At 41.9% G+C, this 17,713-nt stretch overlaps 1 protein-coding gene across 3 annotated transcripts in view; it reads left to right on the top strand.

Annotated features, from left to right (window-relative positions):
- The window catches only part of NTNG1 (netrin G1), a 339,124-nt gene extending 323,881 nt beyond the window's left edge, over window positions 1-15,243 (top strand). For all 3 annotated transcript variants that reach the window (XM_047871014.1, XM_047871016.1, XM_047871015.1), the window contains one exon: window positions 13,968-15,243. In XM_047871014.1, the coding sequence (XP_047726970.1) occupies window positions 13,968-14,197 (230 nt within the window). In that variant the 3' untranslated portion in view covers window positions 14,198-15,243. The remainder of the gene's footprint in view (window positions 1-13,967) is intronic.
- The last annotated feature ends 2,470 nt before the right edge of the window (window positions 15,244-17,713 follow it).

Genomic DNA, 17,713 nt, shown 5'->3' with positions numbered 1-17,713 from the left:
GTTACTTATGAGCTAGTCTAGCATCCCTGTCTTACCAAAACATTTTCCTCAGAACATGCTTTGTCCCTCTTTCTCTTCATTAAAGAAAAATGAGCAAATAGATCTTTTCAATGGGTAAGCAGTTGTTTTTTCTGTGTAAGGAACTGTAGGTGGGAAAGATGATTTTTTTAAATCAACAGGTATTTATTAAGCCCCAAAGAAGCTAGAAACAATTTTTTTATTCAGGTATTTTTTAATGTTTATTTATTTTTGGGAGAGAGGCAGAGCACGATCAGGGGAGAGGCAGAGAGAGAGGAAGACACAGAATCTGAAGCAGGTTCCAGGCTCTGAGCTGTCAGCACAGAGCCCGAGGCGGGGCTCCAACTCACAAACTGTGAGATCATGACCTGAGCCGAAGTCAGATGCTTCACCAACTGAGCCACCCAGGTGCCCCAGAAGCTAGAAATTATTAATGATTAAAGTGAACTAGAAGACACAAGAACATACCCTATGTGAAGTTACATTATCCAAGGAATATATTGACCTACAAAAATAAACACCATTCCTGTGGCTCTCCCAGTCTATGTTTTTATTGCAGGACTTTGAACAGAGCCCACACTTACAAAACTCTTAATAATAATCATTGAGCTGAATGATCTCTCATGCTCACAACAGCCCTATGAGATGGCCTCTGTTACAGATGAAAAAATAGAGGCTCAGAAATTCAGCCATGAGTGGTGATGTCAGTATTCGAACCTAGGCCTTTGGACAACACCAAAGTAAACAGTTAAATACTAAATTTTGCAGTTCAAATTTTGGGTGTCTCGGGACTTTATCAATGGGAAAGGACAATGTGAACTGCAATGGGTCACCAATGACTTTATTGAAAAGATATGCTTATGACCCATCTATAATTGTAACCCCTTGTCTGTTTGGAACCTTGTTAATGTACTTTAGAACACTTAAATGTTTGGTCCCTGATGCAGTAGCAAGTACATTTTTGAAAATTAGCAGTCATTTTTACTTGGAGCTTGGCATCCCTAAATGACTCCTGTCATCATTCTGCACATTCTCTTGATTCCATAATGTTGTTTTCCTCACCTTGAATTTATTGACACCAATTCATTTTGCTTTGACATTGGCATTAACAGGGAAATAGCTTTGCTTCATCCAATTATAAAATCACCTCCCAAGACTTCGTTCGACATTGTCAGGAGGTGGTTATGGTGACAGCAAGGCCACAACAGACAAGAGTGAATTACAGTGATTCTCAGGGAAAAAAAAAAAAATCATTAAGAAAAGTTACTGCTGTGTGATTTCAGTAGCTATTTTTCATACTTAAATATCCCTGCTGTTTAAAAATCCTAAGAGGGCTTAGACCATATTTAGAACACTCCTGCCAAATATATATAGGAAAAATTAAGTCTCTAAGGAGTCATTTAGCTATAGCTTGACAAACAGGAACCTCAAATTATATTTTAGCTTTACACAGTGCTCAAAGGCATTGAAATTCTGTCTCAAAAAAAAAAAAAACATGCATGTGAATTAATGACACAATTATCTCCTCTCAGTCACAGATACTTGGATTCTTAATGCCAAATATCAAAGGCCTACTGTAGTATTGCTCTACCTTCTCAGAATGTGGACTGTTTTACAGATTTGCCTTCAGCATGGAATGAGGCTATATGGATTGTCTTTCACAATTCCCTCATCATTTCAAAGAACACCAAATCCTTTTACCTGCATTCTTCCATATGCCTGTGATGGTGTATCACCTCCATCCTAGTTCCACATAGAACAGTTCCATCTGGATGTTTTTTTAGCCTATGTTCTGAATTTGTCTAGTCACCTTCCAATCAAAACAAAAAAACAAAAAAAAAAAAAAAGAGGGGCACCTGGGTGGTTCAGTCGGTTGGGCGTCTGACTTCAGCTCAGGTCATGATCTCGCGGTTCAAGAGTTCAAGCCCCACCTTGGGCTCTGTGCTGACAGCTCAGAGCCTGGAGCCTGCTTCAGATTCTGTGTTTCCCTCTCGCTCGGACCCTCCCCTGCTCGCACTCTGTCTCTCTCTCTCAAAACTAAATAAGCATTAAAACAAAATTATTAAAAAAAAAAAAAAGGAAAGCCACTAATTTCCTTTAGGGCCATGTCTTTTCCACCTTTGGGTTACTCACATGCCAAGATGATACTAAGGGCCAATCCATTTTGCCTAATGAAAATTGAAGGGGGTGCTTCTGATGACTGAGCTCAGGTGGCCACTCTTGCTTCTTCACCTCCCTCCATCCCTTCCCCAGGCATAAACTGTATCATCGAAGGAAGAAACCCCAAATAAGTCACCATGCCTTTCCTTCTAGTGTTCTCCATCAGGAAAGCAGGAAAGGCCTGACCAGTCATGGTATGCAGGCTGAGCTGGAACATCAAAGCTGCTCAGCACTTTTGCCAGGTGTCCCCTGTTAGCTTCCTGTCTTACTTCCCTGTCCTACTCCCTACCAAATATTCCAGCCCTACCTTCAATGTCTCGCTTTACCTCTCTCTGTCTCCTTAAGCTCAGGAGCTAGTCTTACCTCCTACTGCCCAGAAACAAAATGAGGCCATTAAGGGAAAGTTACCTCCACTTCCCATTCCAGCCAGTAAGCTTTATATGCATGTGTATCAATATCTATCTACCAATCTACTTGTCTGTCTACTAAAATAGATATATGCCCACTGTTCAGAAAAAGGCAGAGAACAAAAGACACATTGTATTTACATGTTCAGTAAGTAATTTATTGGGCATCAGTTTGGTGCCAGGGACAGTGCCCATTACTGACTTATAACCACAGTGAGCATGTTAGATGTGGTGCAGACACATACAAGGGGAGCCCATAAGAGTCTCCCACAGGCTCAAGGCACATGAAATATGTTTTCTTCCAGGGCAGTTAAGCTGGACTCTGAGCCCCTATACTGGGATGGTAGTGGAGAATTCAGTTACAGTCATCACTGTGATCTGCCAATACAAGAATGTCCATGCATTTCATATCATCTGCACCGGTTAGCAGTGAGCTGGCCCTCAGGCTACAGATCCCTTTAACCCCAAGGGTTCTACAGCTTCCATCCATACCTGGCACTGTTTAGTCTTTGGCAAGGCAAGGAATCTCAGTGCTTGGGGCCTTCTTTTTTTTTTTTTTTTTTTTTTAATTTTTTTTTTTTCAACGTTTATTTATTTTTTGGACAGAGAGAGACAGAGCATGAACAGGGAGGGGCAGAGAGAGAGAGGGAGACACAGAATCGGAAACAGGCTCCAGGTTCCGAGCCATCAGCCCAGAGCCTGACGCGGGGCTCGAACTCACGGACCGCGAGATCGTGACCTGGCTGAAGTCAGACGCTTAACCGACTGCGCCACCCAGGCGCCCCTTTTTTTTTTTTTTTTAATATAATTTATTGTCAAGTTATCTAACGTACAGTGTATACAGTGTGCTCTTGTTTTCAGGGTAGATTCCCATGATTCATCGCTTACATACAACACCCAGTGCTCATCCCAACAAGTACCCTCCTCAATGCCTATCTCCTATTTTCCCCTTCCCCCCATCAACCCTCAGTTTGTTCTCTGTATTTAAGAGTCTCTTATGGTTTGCCTCCCTTTTGAAACTATTTTTTTCCCCTTCCCTCCTCTCATGGTCTTCCGTTAAGTTTCTCAAATTCCACACATGAGTGAAAACATTTGCGGCCTTCTTAGGATTGTGGGACTATGTAGGAACTCTTTTTTCTTTTATGAGATAATTTGTTTTTGTAGTTTCAAGTTTTTACTTAAATCCCAGTTAGTTAACATACTCCGAGATAATTTTTGGAGACATTTAAGATAACCAGCAGTTTGACTAGAAATATATATGAATAGCACAAATACTGAAATGTGGCAAAATTTGGTCACACGGATCATTTCTTACATGAATCACCTTTATCATCTCTGTAAAAGATGCCTTTTATGTTCTCAAGTAACAATAGCTCCTTTTATTAACATTTTTAATACTTTCAAAGGACTATATATTCTAGACAATTTGCAAAAAGTGAAAAGTCTAAAGATGAAAATTAAAATAACTAAAATCACCCATACTCCCACCAGCCAGAGATAAACACTGGTCGCATTTTGGTACAGTTTGTTCTAGTACTTCTTCTAAGGTCTATATTACATAGGGCACGCGTAGGGGTGTATGTCTGTGCTTATGGAGATCATGCTGGATAAACATTTGTGCTGCTTTTCCTCCTGACATAGCGTCATGCCCTTTGAAATGGTGGTTTAGACCCTGATGTGTGTTGCATCGTGTGTGACTAAGCCTCCCAACAGGAGCCATCTTTCACCTCGGGCAAAAGAGTAGAGGCTGCACCTTTTTATTAAACTAGACAAGTGTGTTTTCTGATACCAGGTGAGAAACTGTGTGATTTCTCAGCATGGTCTTTTGAGCACCTTGCCTGTGTCTGTGTCTGAAGGTGTTGACCTAAATAGGATTTCAATACATCATTAGTGATCGCTTTGGGAAAAGATACCCAGCCTTTGGCTTGTGGGATTCTCAGTGAATTAATTCTTTCTCAACATCAGCGGAGGGGTTTTTTTGGAGGGGGTGGTTGCAGAAGCTGAAAACTTGGGGGGTGTTTGGGCAGCGCCTCTCGCTCCTGCATTGGAGTCATCTGTGATTTCTCTCACGCTGGCTGTGTTGCTGCAAGCTGCAAACATAGGCTCCTTCAAAATGAACGCGGCTGTTTTTATGATGTTTTGAGCAGTGTTTCCTTGAACTGGACAAGAGCAAGTGTCATTCCCATAATCAGTGCCTTGAGATTAGATGAATATGAATAGAACGGCTTCTCTCTGATGTCAGAACCTGCTGTACTTCATTACCCACACATGTCTGAGCACCCAGCTGACAGCTCCCACATTGTTCCCGACGGCCCCTTCAGCTCTGCTCCTTGGCCTCATTACACCGAAACCAAGTAGACTGGATGCTGTCACACGGGCATTGTGCCACCAGCACCACTGTCCCCAGATGGATAGAGATGCAGCACGCAAGGTAGGCTGAGAGCAGGAAGGCAAAAATGTTTCCAATGGATGGCCTCCACGTTGCAGTCTAGATCCTGGTTTGCATCTGTATCTATCCCTGCCTCACCAAAGCAGAGGCTAAAGGTGGGCTGTGGGGTGGTACCCTCCCTGTTCCCCTGAAAACACACCTTCTGTACTCTGATCAGTACCCAAGAAGGCACATTGTGAGTACACAAGTCACCTTTGAACAGACAGGAACTGTGCACCCAAGCCAACTCACAGAACTGTTGTGGAGTACACAACAGTTGGATGTAAATAAATATTCAAGGACTGCACATTTCACCCCACAGGGGACACATAGATGCATCTTTGAGGGAGGACATTTGCTTCTATTTTCACTTCAGTGCCTTGAATTGAATAGGTAGTGATGAAATCCTCATCTGGCAGAGTTAGGAGCAACAGCTCACTCTTCAACCCGGGCTTCTAACACTTGGCAGGGATTGGAAAGGTACTGAACATTAACAAAGTATACTTAGGTTATGTTTTATATTTTTTTAAACCACCTCCACATAATTTATCTTGAGGGTCCCAACAACTGTGAGGTGGGTGAACAGGACAAGCGTTATTACTCTTGCTTCAGAAATGAGGAAAGAGAGCCACAAAGAGGTTAAATGATTTCCCCAATTCACGCAGCCCATTAACTACAGAGACCAGTCTTGAATCACAAGTTCTCTTTGCCTCATTCTCTTCATACCATCTCATGCTTATAGTACAAGTCAGGAGAAAAACTATTCCTGCACTAGACAAGACTGACAAGCAAAACCAGTCAAGCAAAAAAAGCCACCTGAGTCATCACCAGGACTAATACTGGAGACGTCCAACAATCATCACGTATTTCATCAAAAAGAAGAGGAATTCCTCACATTTTGCCTTTTCAGACAATAGGCTTACCATGATAATATGCATGCAAATCATAAAGTTCAAGAGAACTTTAGAAATACCTATGTCAAACTCTTCCCCTAACTCTGTAGCTGTCATCAGAATGTAAGCTCCCCAGAAGCAGCTGCATTGTCCACCTGGCTCCTGCTATGTGCCCATCGTCAAGAACAGTGACTGGTGGGATGATGGATGAATGGATGGATGGATGGATGGATGGATGTGTGGATGGATGGATGGATGGATGGATGGGTGGATGGATGGATAGATGTCACTAAGTGGCTTCATGATATGTCCAAAGCCTCACAACATAATGATGGCTAGTCAGAACCAAAACTCATGTTTCATGCCTCTTAATGTTTTCTCCACCATACATGTACCAGTCATAGCCAGACACAAGTGAGAAGAGATGGAGGGAAATTCAGTTAGAGTACCCAGAATTCAAAAAAAGCCCATTAGACCATGGTCTGCAAAGTTTTTTCTATACCCCAGGAGCTAACCTGTAGGTTCAGTTTTATAGCTCCCAGCTCACAAGTTAGTATAACAGCCACCAAGGCTGAATAAATGGGTCATAATCATAGCTCTTCATCTCCCTGCCACAAAATCTCAAATGTCTAAATCAGAATTGAATGTTTCACACATGCCTTTGTTATTAGCCTGTTTGGTAGAGGTTATTCACTCTTTGACGTTTCTTTGAAAAGGACGGGAACAATTTGGAACATCTTTCCCTCGGCAATCCTGGGCTTGTTTCAGGTGGTGAAGGTAGAGGTCACTTTATTAATACAACCATCAAGGAAGGCTGTCATGGCAACACATTGCATCGATCCCTTGAAGTGCCTGAGACAAAGCCAAAAAGAGAAACTTTCAAGTCTATAAATACAGACCCAGCATTGCTCAAGCATAGCAACTCACTGACAGGGTGAACCTAAATGTATAGCTTTGAACAAGACCCAAACAGAGAAAAGAAAACTTCCCTTTTGTAATGTAATGGATCATCATGACCATAACGGGAATAAGTGACCCTTCAGGTCAGAAAAGAAAAGAAGACTAGAGCAAGCAGCAGCATTAAGTTCTGGCTGGTGCCCATTTTGAGCATAGGGATCCTTCTCTATGTCTGCTTTTCCATTCCTTCCAGAAAGGACTAATAGGAATCTATTAGTCTAATTAGACTAATAGGGAAAAGGAATCAAACTCTCATAATGCACATTTTGACAAGAGATTGCAGTTTGGGAATAGGAAATGTGTATGACAGGGAACCTACAAAAAAGTTAAAGAATTGAATAATTTGGGGGTGCCTGGGTGGCTCAGTCAGTTAAGCATCCAACTTTGGCTCAGGTCATTATCTCGCGGTTTGTGAGTTTGAGCCCTGCATTGCTTTCTGCTGTCAGCACAGAGCCCAATTCAGATCCTCTGCCTGCCCCTCTCTCTCCACCCCTCCCCTGCCCCCTCTCTCTCTCAAAAAAAAAAAAACTTAAAAAAAATTGAATAGTTAACTACATCCCTGTGGCTCATTATTCAAGCTAGAAAAAAAATAAGTAGCGAAAAAGGGAGGAAGAAATGCTGCGCATTCCTGTTTTTTCACTTTGAAAATTCTGAGTGTTTTTAGAAACTCATAGCAATTGTGGAAGCCTATTTATCTACCATTGTAGCTTGCTTACTGAAGCTGTGATCAGAGCTATTATAATACCTTGCCAACCACAAACTTTCCACCAGGATTCCACACTTCATCTTCTAGCCGTGTAACTGTTCGGGTCTAACTTTAATACTGTAACCTTTCTATCAAGGGCCATAGATCATTTGGGTCACTCTACTTGAAAGCATTCCTGATATTGAAATGTCAGGGGGTTATAGATTATATGGTGTGATATTGCACACACCATACATGAATTATTTTTATCAATTGTAAAATTATCCTTCAGAATACGGCCAAACTATTACCAAAGAAGGATTAGCTTATCCAGTATCTAAGGATATCATAATAAAAGGTATCATAATAAAAACAATGGTGTCTAGCAAATAGCAATTTGCATCCAATACTGGATCAAGTGTTGGAAAAGGGATTGAAAAACAAACCTTCCCTGTTTACCGAGGTTACACACTCTTAGATTATCAATAGTGGTAAGGAAAAAATCAGAACATGTTTAATGTAAATACTTCCCAAAATAAGGTCAGAGTTTTTCGTTTGAGACAAATCCACACAGAAGGGCACCAAGTAAAGGAAGTGATAACTGCAAAAACTCCCCAGTTGGATTTTTAATCTGCAGTGACATGCCAGACAAGATGGCGATGATGACAGGACTGTAAATGGCTGTTCATCCTCATGCCAGTTCTATCAGCTGGTGGTGGATGCCTGAAACCTTATGTTGCAAGAAATCCGGAAGTGTGATGCAAGAGAGTGCCGTGGATAAGTAGCTATGTCTTCTCCATGGAGGAAGAGGAAATGGCAGCATATGCAGCATATTTGCTGTTCCCAAACCAGACCTCTGCTATTTTTGGTTATATTTTATGTCTGAGCTGATTGGTATTTGGGGCTCTCCTAGAATGTGGTAGAAGTCTAGAAGATGTGAGATTCGATCCTGTCAACAAACACCTCAACCTAGGCGCAGTGTGGTCTGACAGCAGAACAGCCGACAATACAATATGAAGGTCAATACAAGTGACAACCTACTGAGGATTACAGAGGTGAATTATATTGTCTTGAGGAGCACAGGGTGCACACTGTACACCACCATTTACTGCGTTTCTCCTGAATGTTCTATTCTATGTAAAGAGGAGTAATCTGCAAATCAAGAGACCTGATTTTAGCTCTAGTTCTTCCCTAACTTGCATTTGGTTTCCTCATCTAGAACTTGCCTAGTTTCTGGAGTCTCCTCAAGCTCTGATTTTACTGTTTCTAACGGGGCAAAGTAGAACAAATTACATGACAAGGCGGATTTTGGTTCCTCTCTCCTACTCTTTAATTATGAACAGTACTCAAGGGTCTGTCTTAGATCCCAAGCTTCTGTATTTACTCCCCTCCAAGGATAATCCACTCTTACATTTCAACTTCAAGTACTTATAGTTGCCTCTAACTCCCGAGCTGCACACCTACAAACTCACAATCCTCTGTGACCTAGAATCACCAAGACATCTTCATTCTCCTTTGCCCAGTATGTGTAAAGACAACTCCTCCTCATTGCCTGGCTGACACCCCCATTCAGAAATTCATCATGTTACCATCAGCGTTAATTGAAGAGAGATTCTTTGTTGTGGGGGCTGTCCTGTGCATTGAGGGATATTTAGCAGCCTCTCTGGCCTCTGTCCGGTAGCGGGCCCTGAGATGTGACAGCCAAACATCTGTAGACATCGTCAAGTGTCTGCAGGGAGACAATGTCATCCACTGTGGAAAACCACTGCTTTAGACTGACAACCAAAGACCTCGGTGAAATGTTAGTTCTTTAAATTTCTTCAGTCCTTTTTTAAATTATTCTGAAATCCCTTCTTACCAGATTCAATCAAGAATCAAATGCGTATTTTTCAATTTCTTTCACCCAACTCAAAGTGCCCTTCCTCTCATACTCTGCCAGTCTGTTTATCCCTAGACAGAGTCAACCACAGCAGGAAAACTTCTAGGCTTAATTTTATACCCTCATATGATCACTGCATTTTGTTGACATCTTTTCTTCTCAGAACGCTTCATGATCTTTCATTCTCTTCCTGTGGCCTAAATGCTGGATTCTTCAGTTTTCCAACTGGTGCCTTTATTTCTCCTTGCTGTGTGTTCCACCAAGATCAGGTCTTGGTGATGACCACCATCACTCCTGCTCCAAACCTGTATCTCCAAGATGACCCACCTCCTGAATGGTTAACTAATTTTTCCAACTAATAACAAGACCCCTGAAGAAGAGCCTACAGACCCCTCAGAGTCAATAGGTCCAAGAAAAGTACATTTTCATCCCTGACTGAAGTCTTCCTCCAATCTACATTTCTTAATAAGTTACATTATAATGCATCCAAATACTGAAAATTACCCATTTCAAATCACCTGTGTCCAAATCTTCCCCTTCTCTCTCCCCAGTGCTCTAACCAGACCAAGCCCATTGTACTGAAGCATCTGGGTTGCATGGCTGGCTCCATGCAAAGGTCAGCCTCCAGTCTGTCCTTTCTCTGGCCAAGCCTCATCTGTCTATTTCCGCCTTAAAACCCCACCCTGGTCATAGGTCTTTGATGGCTCCCCATTGCCTGTTATTTCAACGCTGTGTTGTGTGTTATGTAGAGCTTACACAGTCATCAGGCCAGAACCTACCTTTCCAGTCTCCATTTTCCCTTTGCACATCCAACATTCCAGCCACTGCAGTCCATTCACTATTCACTAGCGTGTCCCATGCATCTCTCACTCAGGCTCCTGTCAGGAAACTGAAACCACACTAGGCATTTTGACAGAGAGAATTTATCAAAGGAAATCATTAAACAGGTGTTTTGGAATTCAGAAATGAGAGCCCCTGAAGTCACTCAGAGATAGTAACTGTATAAGCAGGGAGCAGCACCACTCCCAGGCAGAGGGCTTACAGGGAAGGGGATGGGTTATTAGAAACTAGAAGTACAGGGGGAGACCGCACAGACATGGAAACTGCATCTCTGAGAAGATGTAATGCCTGGCTGCTCCTAGTACCTCTGCAACATGGGCAAGGGCCCCTTGGAGCCGAGCTCAAACCTCTAGGGAAGGAATGCTGCTGGGTTGGTGCAGGGACCTTCTAAGGGTGAGATAAAGCTGGTTCTGAGTAAAGCTATGCACTGGGACCAAATGCTGCTATTGGGATGAAGGGCCATCGTGGGGCAACAATGTTAGGAAGAGCCATCAAATGGGAAAAGGGAAATCTCTTCACCTTCTCCAGTGCCTTTAGTGCCCCCTGTTGGTGGAAGCCAGGAGACAATTTGGAGAAGGAAGGGTGGGTTAGAGTTGAGAGACAATTGCTTAATAACCAGCACTCTGCACTTCCCTGTCTCCTTATCCATACTCATACAGCTTCTCCATCCATAATGCTCTTCCAACCAATATCTGCCTGGAGTGAACCATTGTTTAAATACAATCTCCTTTCTAATCTTCTCTAATCTTCCCCCAAATAATTATTTCCACTAGCATTTTGCAAATATTTCCTTTCTAGTCTTCTTTGGTCTCACAGTTACTGTGTATGTTCATTTTATTTGTTTTCTGCCAAACTTTGAACTTCTTCAGGGCAGGTAGAGTTACAACCATAGACTGGAGCAGGGTGCCTGGCACACAACAGATGTTGGCTGAGATGGATGGAATCAATAAAGGCATGTCAATGAAATTAATATTAGATCACTTCTTGTACATATTTTATCTTCCCAACCAGACTTGAACTCCATAAGAGCAGAGTTCACGCTTTATAGTATTTTTTAAAAACTTTTTCATGGTGTTCAGTACAAGGCTTCGTATGCTGAAGAAGAGCTCAGTGATATTTGTTAACCACCTAGTTTATTCGTTAAGCATCACAAATTTGGTCCAAAAAGACATGAAGATGGAGGATAGATGTATGAAGAGCAGGTAAGATCTGTAGTTAGGTTTAGACGTGCTTCTAGCACATGACTCCAACAGAGTGCTGTTCATACGCTGAAGTTCTGTGTTTGTTGAATAGCACAATCGGGAGACTAAATGTAAAATGTCTTATAGTGAATTGTAAAGTGATGAAATATATTCTAGGTTTGATTTCTTTTCTGTTTACCTCTTACAGAAAAATAGATATCCCCAATTCACGGTATTATGAATCCTGGGTTACATCTCTTCCTTGCATATTTATTGAATTTCTCACACTTCCCAACATCAACTAGCAGATTATTTAAATGTAGGAAAGGTATTGAATCTGAACTTAATCACCAGCTTCTTGAAAAAAGAAAAAAAAGAAATAAAGAAAGAAACCTCTGTTCAACTGATTTACATTCAAGTCCAAGAAGAAAAATAGCTTTTTTTTTTAAGGGGAGCAATATTTAATTAACTATTGATTTCTTCTCAATTATTCAAGGCAAGCAATTATCGATATTGATGGAACAGATATTTCCCTACCTCCAGTGCCCAAATGAAAGGAAATATCCCATTCAGCAATCTGCTGCCGGGAACAAGAAATGCTGAGAATCTTTAACTTTAAATGGAAACAGTTATTTGGATCTGTTTATTCCATGTTGCCCCAATTAAACAGATATTTCCTAAAGTGTAAGCAAAACAAAATCCTGAAAACCTAGGTATGCTTCTCAAATTAACAACAACCATCTCTGACCATGGGTGTAACCATTCTACCCTTGTAGATTTTGCCTCGCAGCCACAGATCTTGGCATTTTTTAAACCATGACACATAAAATACCATCATTTGGGTCTGATATTCAAGATTTCTACCACCCAATGAGAGGTAGCTTAAATAATCATTAGAACCCCTGAGACACTACTGTGTATATCAATATTTTGAGCCTCAAGGATTTGGTAGGCCTTAATAGTCACTTCTGACATTTACAGACAGCAAATGTGGGTACATTTGAAAATTATACCAATGAGTGATGCAGCTGCCTTAGAGGTTGCCAAAGAGTTACTGTGGAAGAAGGTAAAAGAAGGCCTTGTTTAGGGCACTTTGTTATGAACTCTGTGAGTGTCCGCTACCATCATTCCTCAGCTCATTTGCACACAGGGCATTAGCACATTTGTGTGTAAGAAGCTTCTTTTGAAGGTGACATGACTGCTGAACATGATTAATGGACAAGCAACATTCTCTATTGAATTACTACTTGGGAGGTTTTTTTTTTTTTAATACTTTGCACTTGATAGTAATATTAAGTGTGTGCGTGCGTGCATGTGTGTGTGTGTGTGTGTATGTGTGTGTCTGTGTTTAATTCACGTGGTACCCCTGGGGAAATTTGACCATGACATTTTTTAAAAATGAAAAATGTTATAATTTATAAAAATCTATTTTTTCTGCTCTGCCCCTACCCCCAACTCCAGAGTGGTTCTATATATTAAGTGCTTAAGCAGCATATGTTGCTGGGAAGTGTTCTTGGCTCTTTTACTCTTTGTTATTATTTTAATTTCCCTGGGTCCTATTTAACATTCTGCTAAATCAGTGAAACCTTGATTATCTAAAAGAATAGGAGACATGGAATTAATGAGGATAACCAGAACTTTGAAATAAGTAATTATTAGAGATGAAAATTACATGACAGGGACCATGAATGAATTGCAGTATCTGGAATTGCTTGCTTGATTTATTCAAACTGATTCTATTAATTGATGGACAGAGTGAAATTTTGGTAATCAGGGTTTCATCACCGCATTTTTTACTATTCGGGGAAATCAAGGTAACCTTGGACTCTACTTCCCATATTTACAAGGCAATGAATATCCTAATAGGGCTGTCAGGGGCAAATATGACCGCTCTTCCTCCCTCTCCTCCCACAAAACCACTTTCTCTCTTCTGATCTGGCTGCCCGCCTGCCTGGAGCATGCTGCCTGTCCCCTGACCGGTCCCCTCTCCCCTCGTGCTTCCCTGTTGGCTCGGTCTTCCTGCATGCAGCGGCTGGAATCACCTGCAGGGAGAATGGCCCACCCCTTAGAGGTTCTTGGTCATTTCAGCAATACTGCTTTGCATTTTAACTTCCATTCACCTGGCTTCAAAACTCTGCATTCTTGTACCGGGCACTCGCCCTTTAGAAAACCGGGAGGTCACAACAGGTCCCAGTTCTTTGAAGAGAAGATACTGCCAAACCAGGAGTATTGCATTCCTTCGTATTCGATAGCCTGAAATGGACAATGATACCATCCAGGATTGCAGCAAAAATCTATACGAAAAGGACAAATATGATAAAAAAAAAAAAAAAAAAAAAGGCAGCGAACTACATTCGTTTGGAAATTGGAGTCACATGCTTAGTTTGTGGAGGGGAGGGGGGAAGCACAAGATCGATATAGATTTTTTTAAGCTGAAAAACACGATGTACTAGATGAACTTAAATTGATTCTGCTTCTCCTCCCCGCGCCCCGCCCCACCCCCACCCCTCGTTCTGCAGCGAATGTCTGCGACAACGAGCTCCTGCACTGCCAGAACGGAGGGACGTGCCACAACAACGTGCGCTGCCTGTGTCCGGCCGCGTACACGGGCATCCTGTGCGAGAAGCTGCGGTGCGAGGAGGCGGGCAGCTGCGGCTCCGACTCGGGCCAGGGGGCGCCCCCTCCCGGCTCCCCGGCGCTGCTGCTGCTGGCCGCGCTGCTGGGCACAGCCAGCCCCCTGCTGTTCTAGATGGGCCACCAGCCACCGGCCGGGGCGCGTACCCGCCCGAGAGGGGGAGCCAACGCAACGCGAGCATTCGCTGCTAACATAGGAAACACACACTCAGACACCCCCACTCAAACACCGTGTACAAACTAAGAAGGCCTAACTGAACTAAGCCATATTTTATCAGCCGTGGACAGCACATCCCGAGTCAAGACTGTTACTTTCTGACTCCAGAGGAGTTGGCAGCTGTTGATACCATCACCGCAAATCACATTGCCAGCTGCAGAGCATATTGCCGATCGGAAAGGCTGTGACAGCCCCTGAAACAGGAAGGACAACAAACAAATCAAGCAACCTAAAAACATTCGCTACTCTCCCGCGGGGTGCCCCAGCACCACTGGCCCGGTGTGTGGACCAACCAAATAGAAGCATTCTTTGCTGGCAGTGCACTGTGGGTATAAGGAAATCTGTTACAAGCTGCCATATTGGCCTGCTTCAGTCCCTGAACCCCTTCCAACCTGTGCTTTAGTGAACGTTGCTCTGTAACCCTTGTTGGTTGAAAGATTTCTTTGTCTGATGTTAGTAATGCACATGTGTAACAACCCCCTCCAAAAGCTCAAGCCAGTCATACCCCGTATATCTTAGCAGCACTGTTATCCCAGTGCAAGCACACATCCACTGTCCAAGAGTGGCTATAGGAAAAAAAAAAAGAAAAAAGAGAAAAAAAAAAAAAAGTGTATCTATCCTTTTGTATTCAAATGAAGTTATTTTTCTTGAAATACTGTAATATGTAGATTTTTTGTATTCTTGCCAATTTGTGTTACCAGACAATCTGTTGATGTATCTAATTCGAATCAGCAAAGACTGACATTTTATTTTGTCCTCTTCGGTTCTGTTTTGTTTCATTGTGCAGAGATTTCTCTGTAAGGGCAACGAACGTGCTGGCATCAAAGAATATCAGTTTACATATAATAACAAGTGTAATAAGATTCCACCAAAGGACATTCTAAGTGTTTTCTTGTTGCTTTAACACTGGAAGATTTAAAGAATAAAAATTCCTGCGTAAATGATTTCAGGAATTTGTATTGCAATTTCTTAAGATGAACGGAGCAGCCAGCGAGCAGTTCCACACTCACTTTACTGGTTTCTCTGTGGACTGAATACATTCAGCTGATGAATTTAGTACCCAGGAAGATGGATTGATGTTCACTAGCTTGGACAACTTCTGCAAAACACGAGACTATATCCACTTGGGAAAAAATTATAACAGCAAAAAAAAAAAAAAAAAGTCTAAATGATTGCCAAGATTATGCCAAAGCCTGTTGGCAGAGTACTAAGAGACTTTGATTTTTTAAGTCATGCTATTTTCACAGATTGATGTGATCGTGTGACTCTAGGGATGCTGATCTATGTATCTTTGAAAATACAGTGTTTACATGGAGTATCATGAGAGAAAACCTGGAGAACCAGGAAATTCACAGGGAATTTGAGTGATTAGCAATTTGAATATATTCAGACTTAGTATTTAGAGGAAATATCAAAATATACAGCAGCAAGTAGACATGACTGCTGTTCCTGAGAATAAAGTTTGTTTTAAGTACCACCCGAGGTGTAATAAATTGTTTCTGCCTTTTATCAGGCCAATTACTGTGCAAGGCAGCAAGGGGAGGTGGGTGCGGGAGAACCCTCGCAAACTTTCACAGTGGCTCAAAGAGTGTGTGTTCCGTTCCAGGCACACTGTTGTCCTACAGGTTACAAGCATGTTAGCAGCGGCATCTCCTGGAATCAAAAACAATTTTCAGCCCAAGCCAGAGTCTTAAGGACAACCAAGTCCTACCTGACTCGGCAGAGCAATAATCCATGACAGTGTTAGGTTGGAAGCCGGCTTCTGGTCTGAATTCTTTACCCTACCATGGGGCGGGGAGGGGGGTGTCTTCTGATAACCTGGGTAGAAACTAGATGAAGGAACATCATGTCTTACTGGTTTTGTTCCCAGAAAAGCCAATTCAAAAAAGGCAATAAAAGGTAAACAGGTAATGCCTGTGCTGCCTGCCACCCCATGTCTAAGTCGATTGAATGTTTGTTATTCAAACCAACAGTCTCTTTTGATGTAAGAAATAAGGAAAGATGGAAATAAATTAGAGCTCTGGCTTAGTGCCAGAAATTGGAGATTTACGTTAGAAGCATAAACAGCAAATTATATTTCAGACTCACCAAAGAATACACATGAAAATGCTGATAACATACAGAGTTTGTGATTACTTCTAATGAGGTGGATTCCTCATATTAAAATTGGAATTTAGGTTGTCTTATAGTTTATTAGCACAAACCAAAGGCAGACTGTGTTATTTCTAGCAACGATGCACTTTATCATTATCCACTCATGGCTTTGTCACAGTGCTCAGGAATCAGACTCCACACATTTCAATACATGGGACTCCAAATCTAATTCTAAAATTTAATGAAGGCTTGATCTAAATCAGTTCATCTGCATTTTATCTTTATGAGGCTATAAGAATCTAAATTGATGAGGAATATCTTGCGTTCCATGTATTTAGATATAGTTTTCTGAATTTCCTGAAGTGATGTGATCTGCTTTTAATAAAAATTCACTTTTAGGTATATAACAAATGGAAATGAAATGTTCTTTTTAATCTGGATTCTCAAGTTCTTCTAAAGGGTTTATTCCTTTGAAGAAACCCCAACTCAGTGGATTTTTATTCATCTGCTGCTTTCCAGCATTCTTGCCATGTGGGTTCCACCTGCAATATTATGCCTTTGAGAACAGGATTGGGGTGAAAAGTGGGTACTGAGTTGTTCACATACTTAAGGTCCCAATTCTTGCTTCCCCAACTTTCCCACAGAGTAAAAATATAATTCATTCCATCAACACCATTAATGAGCATAAAATTTCAACAAAATTTTTATCCAAATGTTCAGCTCTATAGAAAGGGTCACTATTTCTAGGACAGTAATTAGACTGCCCTGCTGTGATATGGAAGTGATTCGTTTCTGTCCCTGTACCAGCCTAGAGCATGTACTTGAGTCTCAGCAAAGAGGAGTCCATTCTGACTCTCCTCTCACTTCATCTCAGTAGCCAGGAACCTAGTATTCCCTTCCCCGATGGCCTCTACCCACTTAAAGGGCATGTATGCACCTCTTCTATGGGCCCAAACTTCCAAAGGCAAGCAGCACCATGACTGCATATCCCTGGACACAAGGGGTGGCCGACAGTGAATCTGTGTGGGTAGATAAGTGACTCAGTCCTAGGAGTGTACATGGGAGAATTCACACATGAGTGAGAAGAAGCCCCTTGCAGTGAAAACCAGAGCTCAGAAATGGAAGGAAAGGGTCTAAAACGTGGGAGAGAGAGAGACTAGGGCTGCCTCAGGGCCAGGGTCGGGTACAGAACCCTGAGCAGACTAAGGATTATAAATCTACAATTGGGTTTCCATTTCTTAGGAAAGCATTTGCATCAGTGTGGCAGATTGGAATGTATTTTATTCAACACTGTGTTAGCTTAATGTATAACTTTTAAAT

The sequence above is a fragment of the Prionailurus viverrinus genome, chromosome C1, assembly GCF_022837055.1.
Source record: "Prionailurus viverrinus isolate Anna chromosome C1, UM_Priviv_1.0, whole genome shotgun sequence".
Classification (NCBI taxonomy): domain Eukaryota; kingdom Metazoa; phylum Chordata; class Mammalia; order Carnivora; family Felidae; genus Prionailurus; species Prionailurus viverrinus.
Note: the sequence above shows the minus strand (reverse complement) of the source record. Positions and strands in the feature narration are given on the sequence as shown.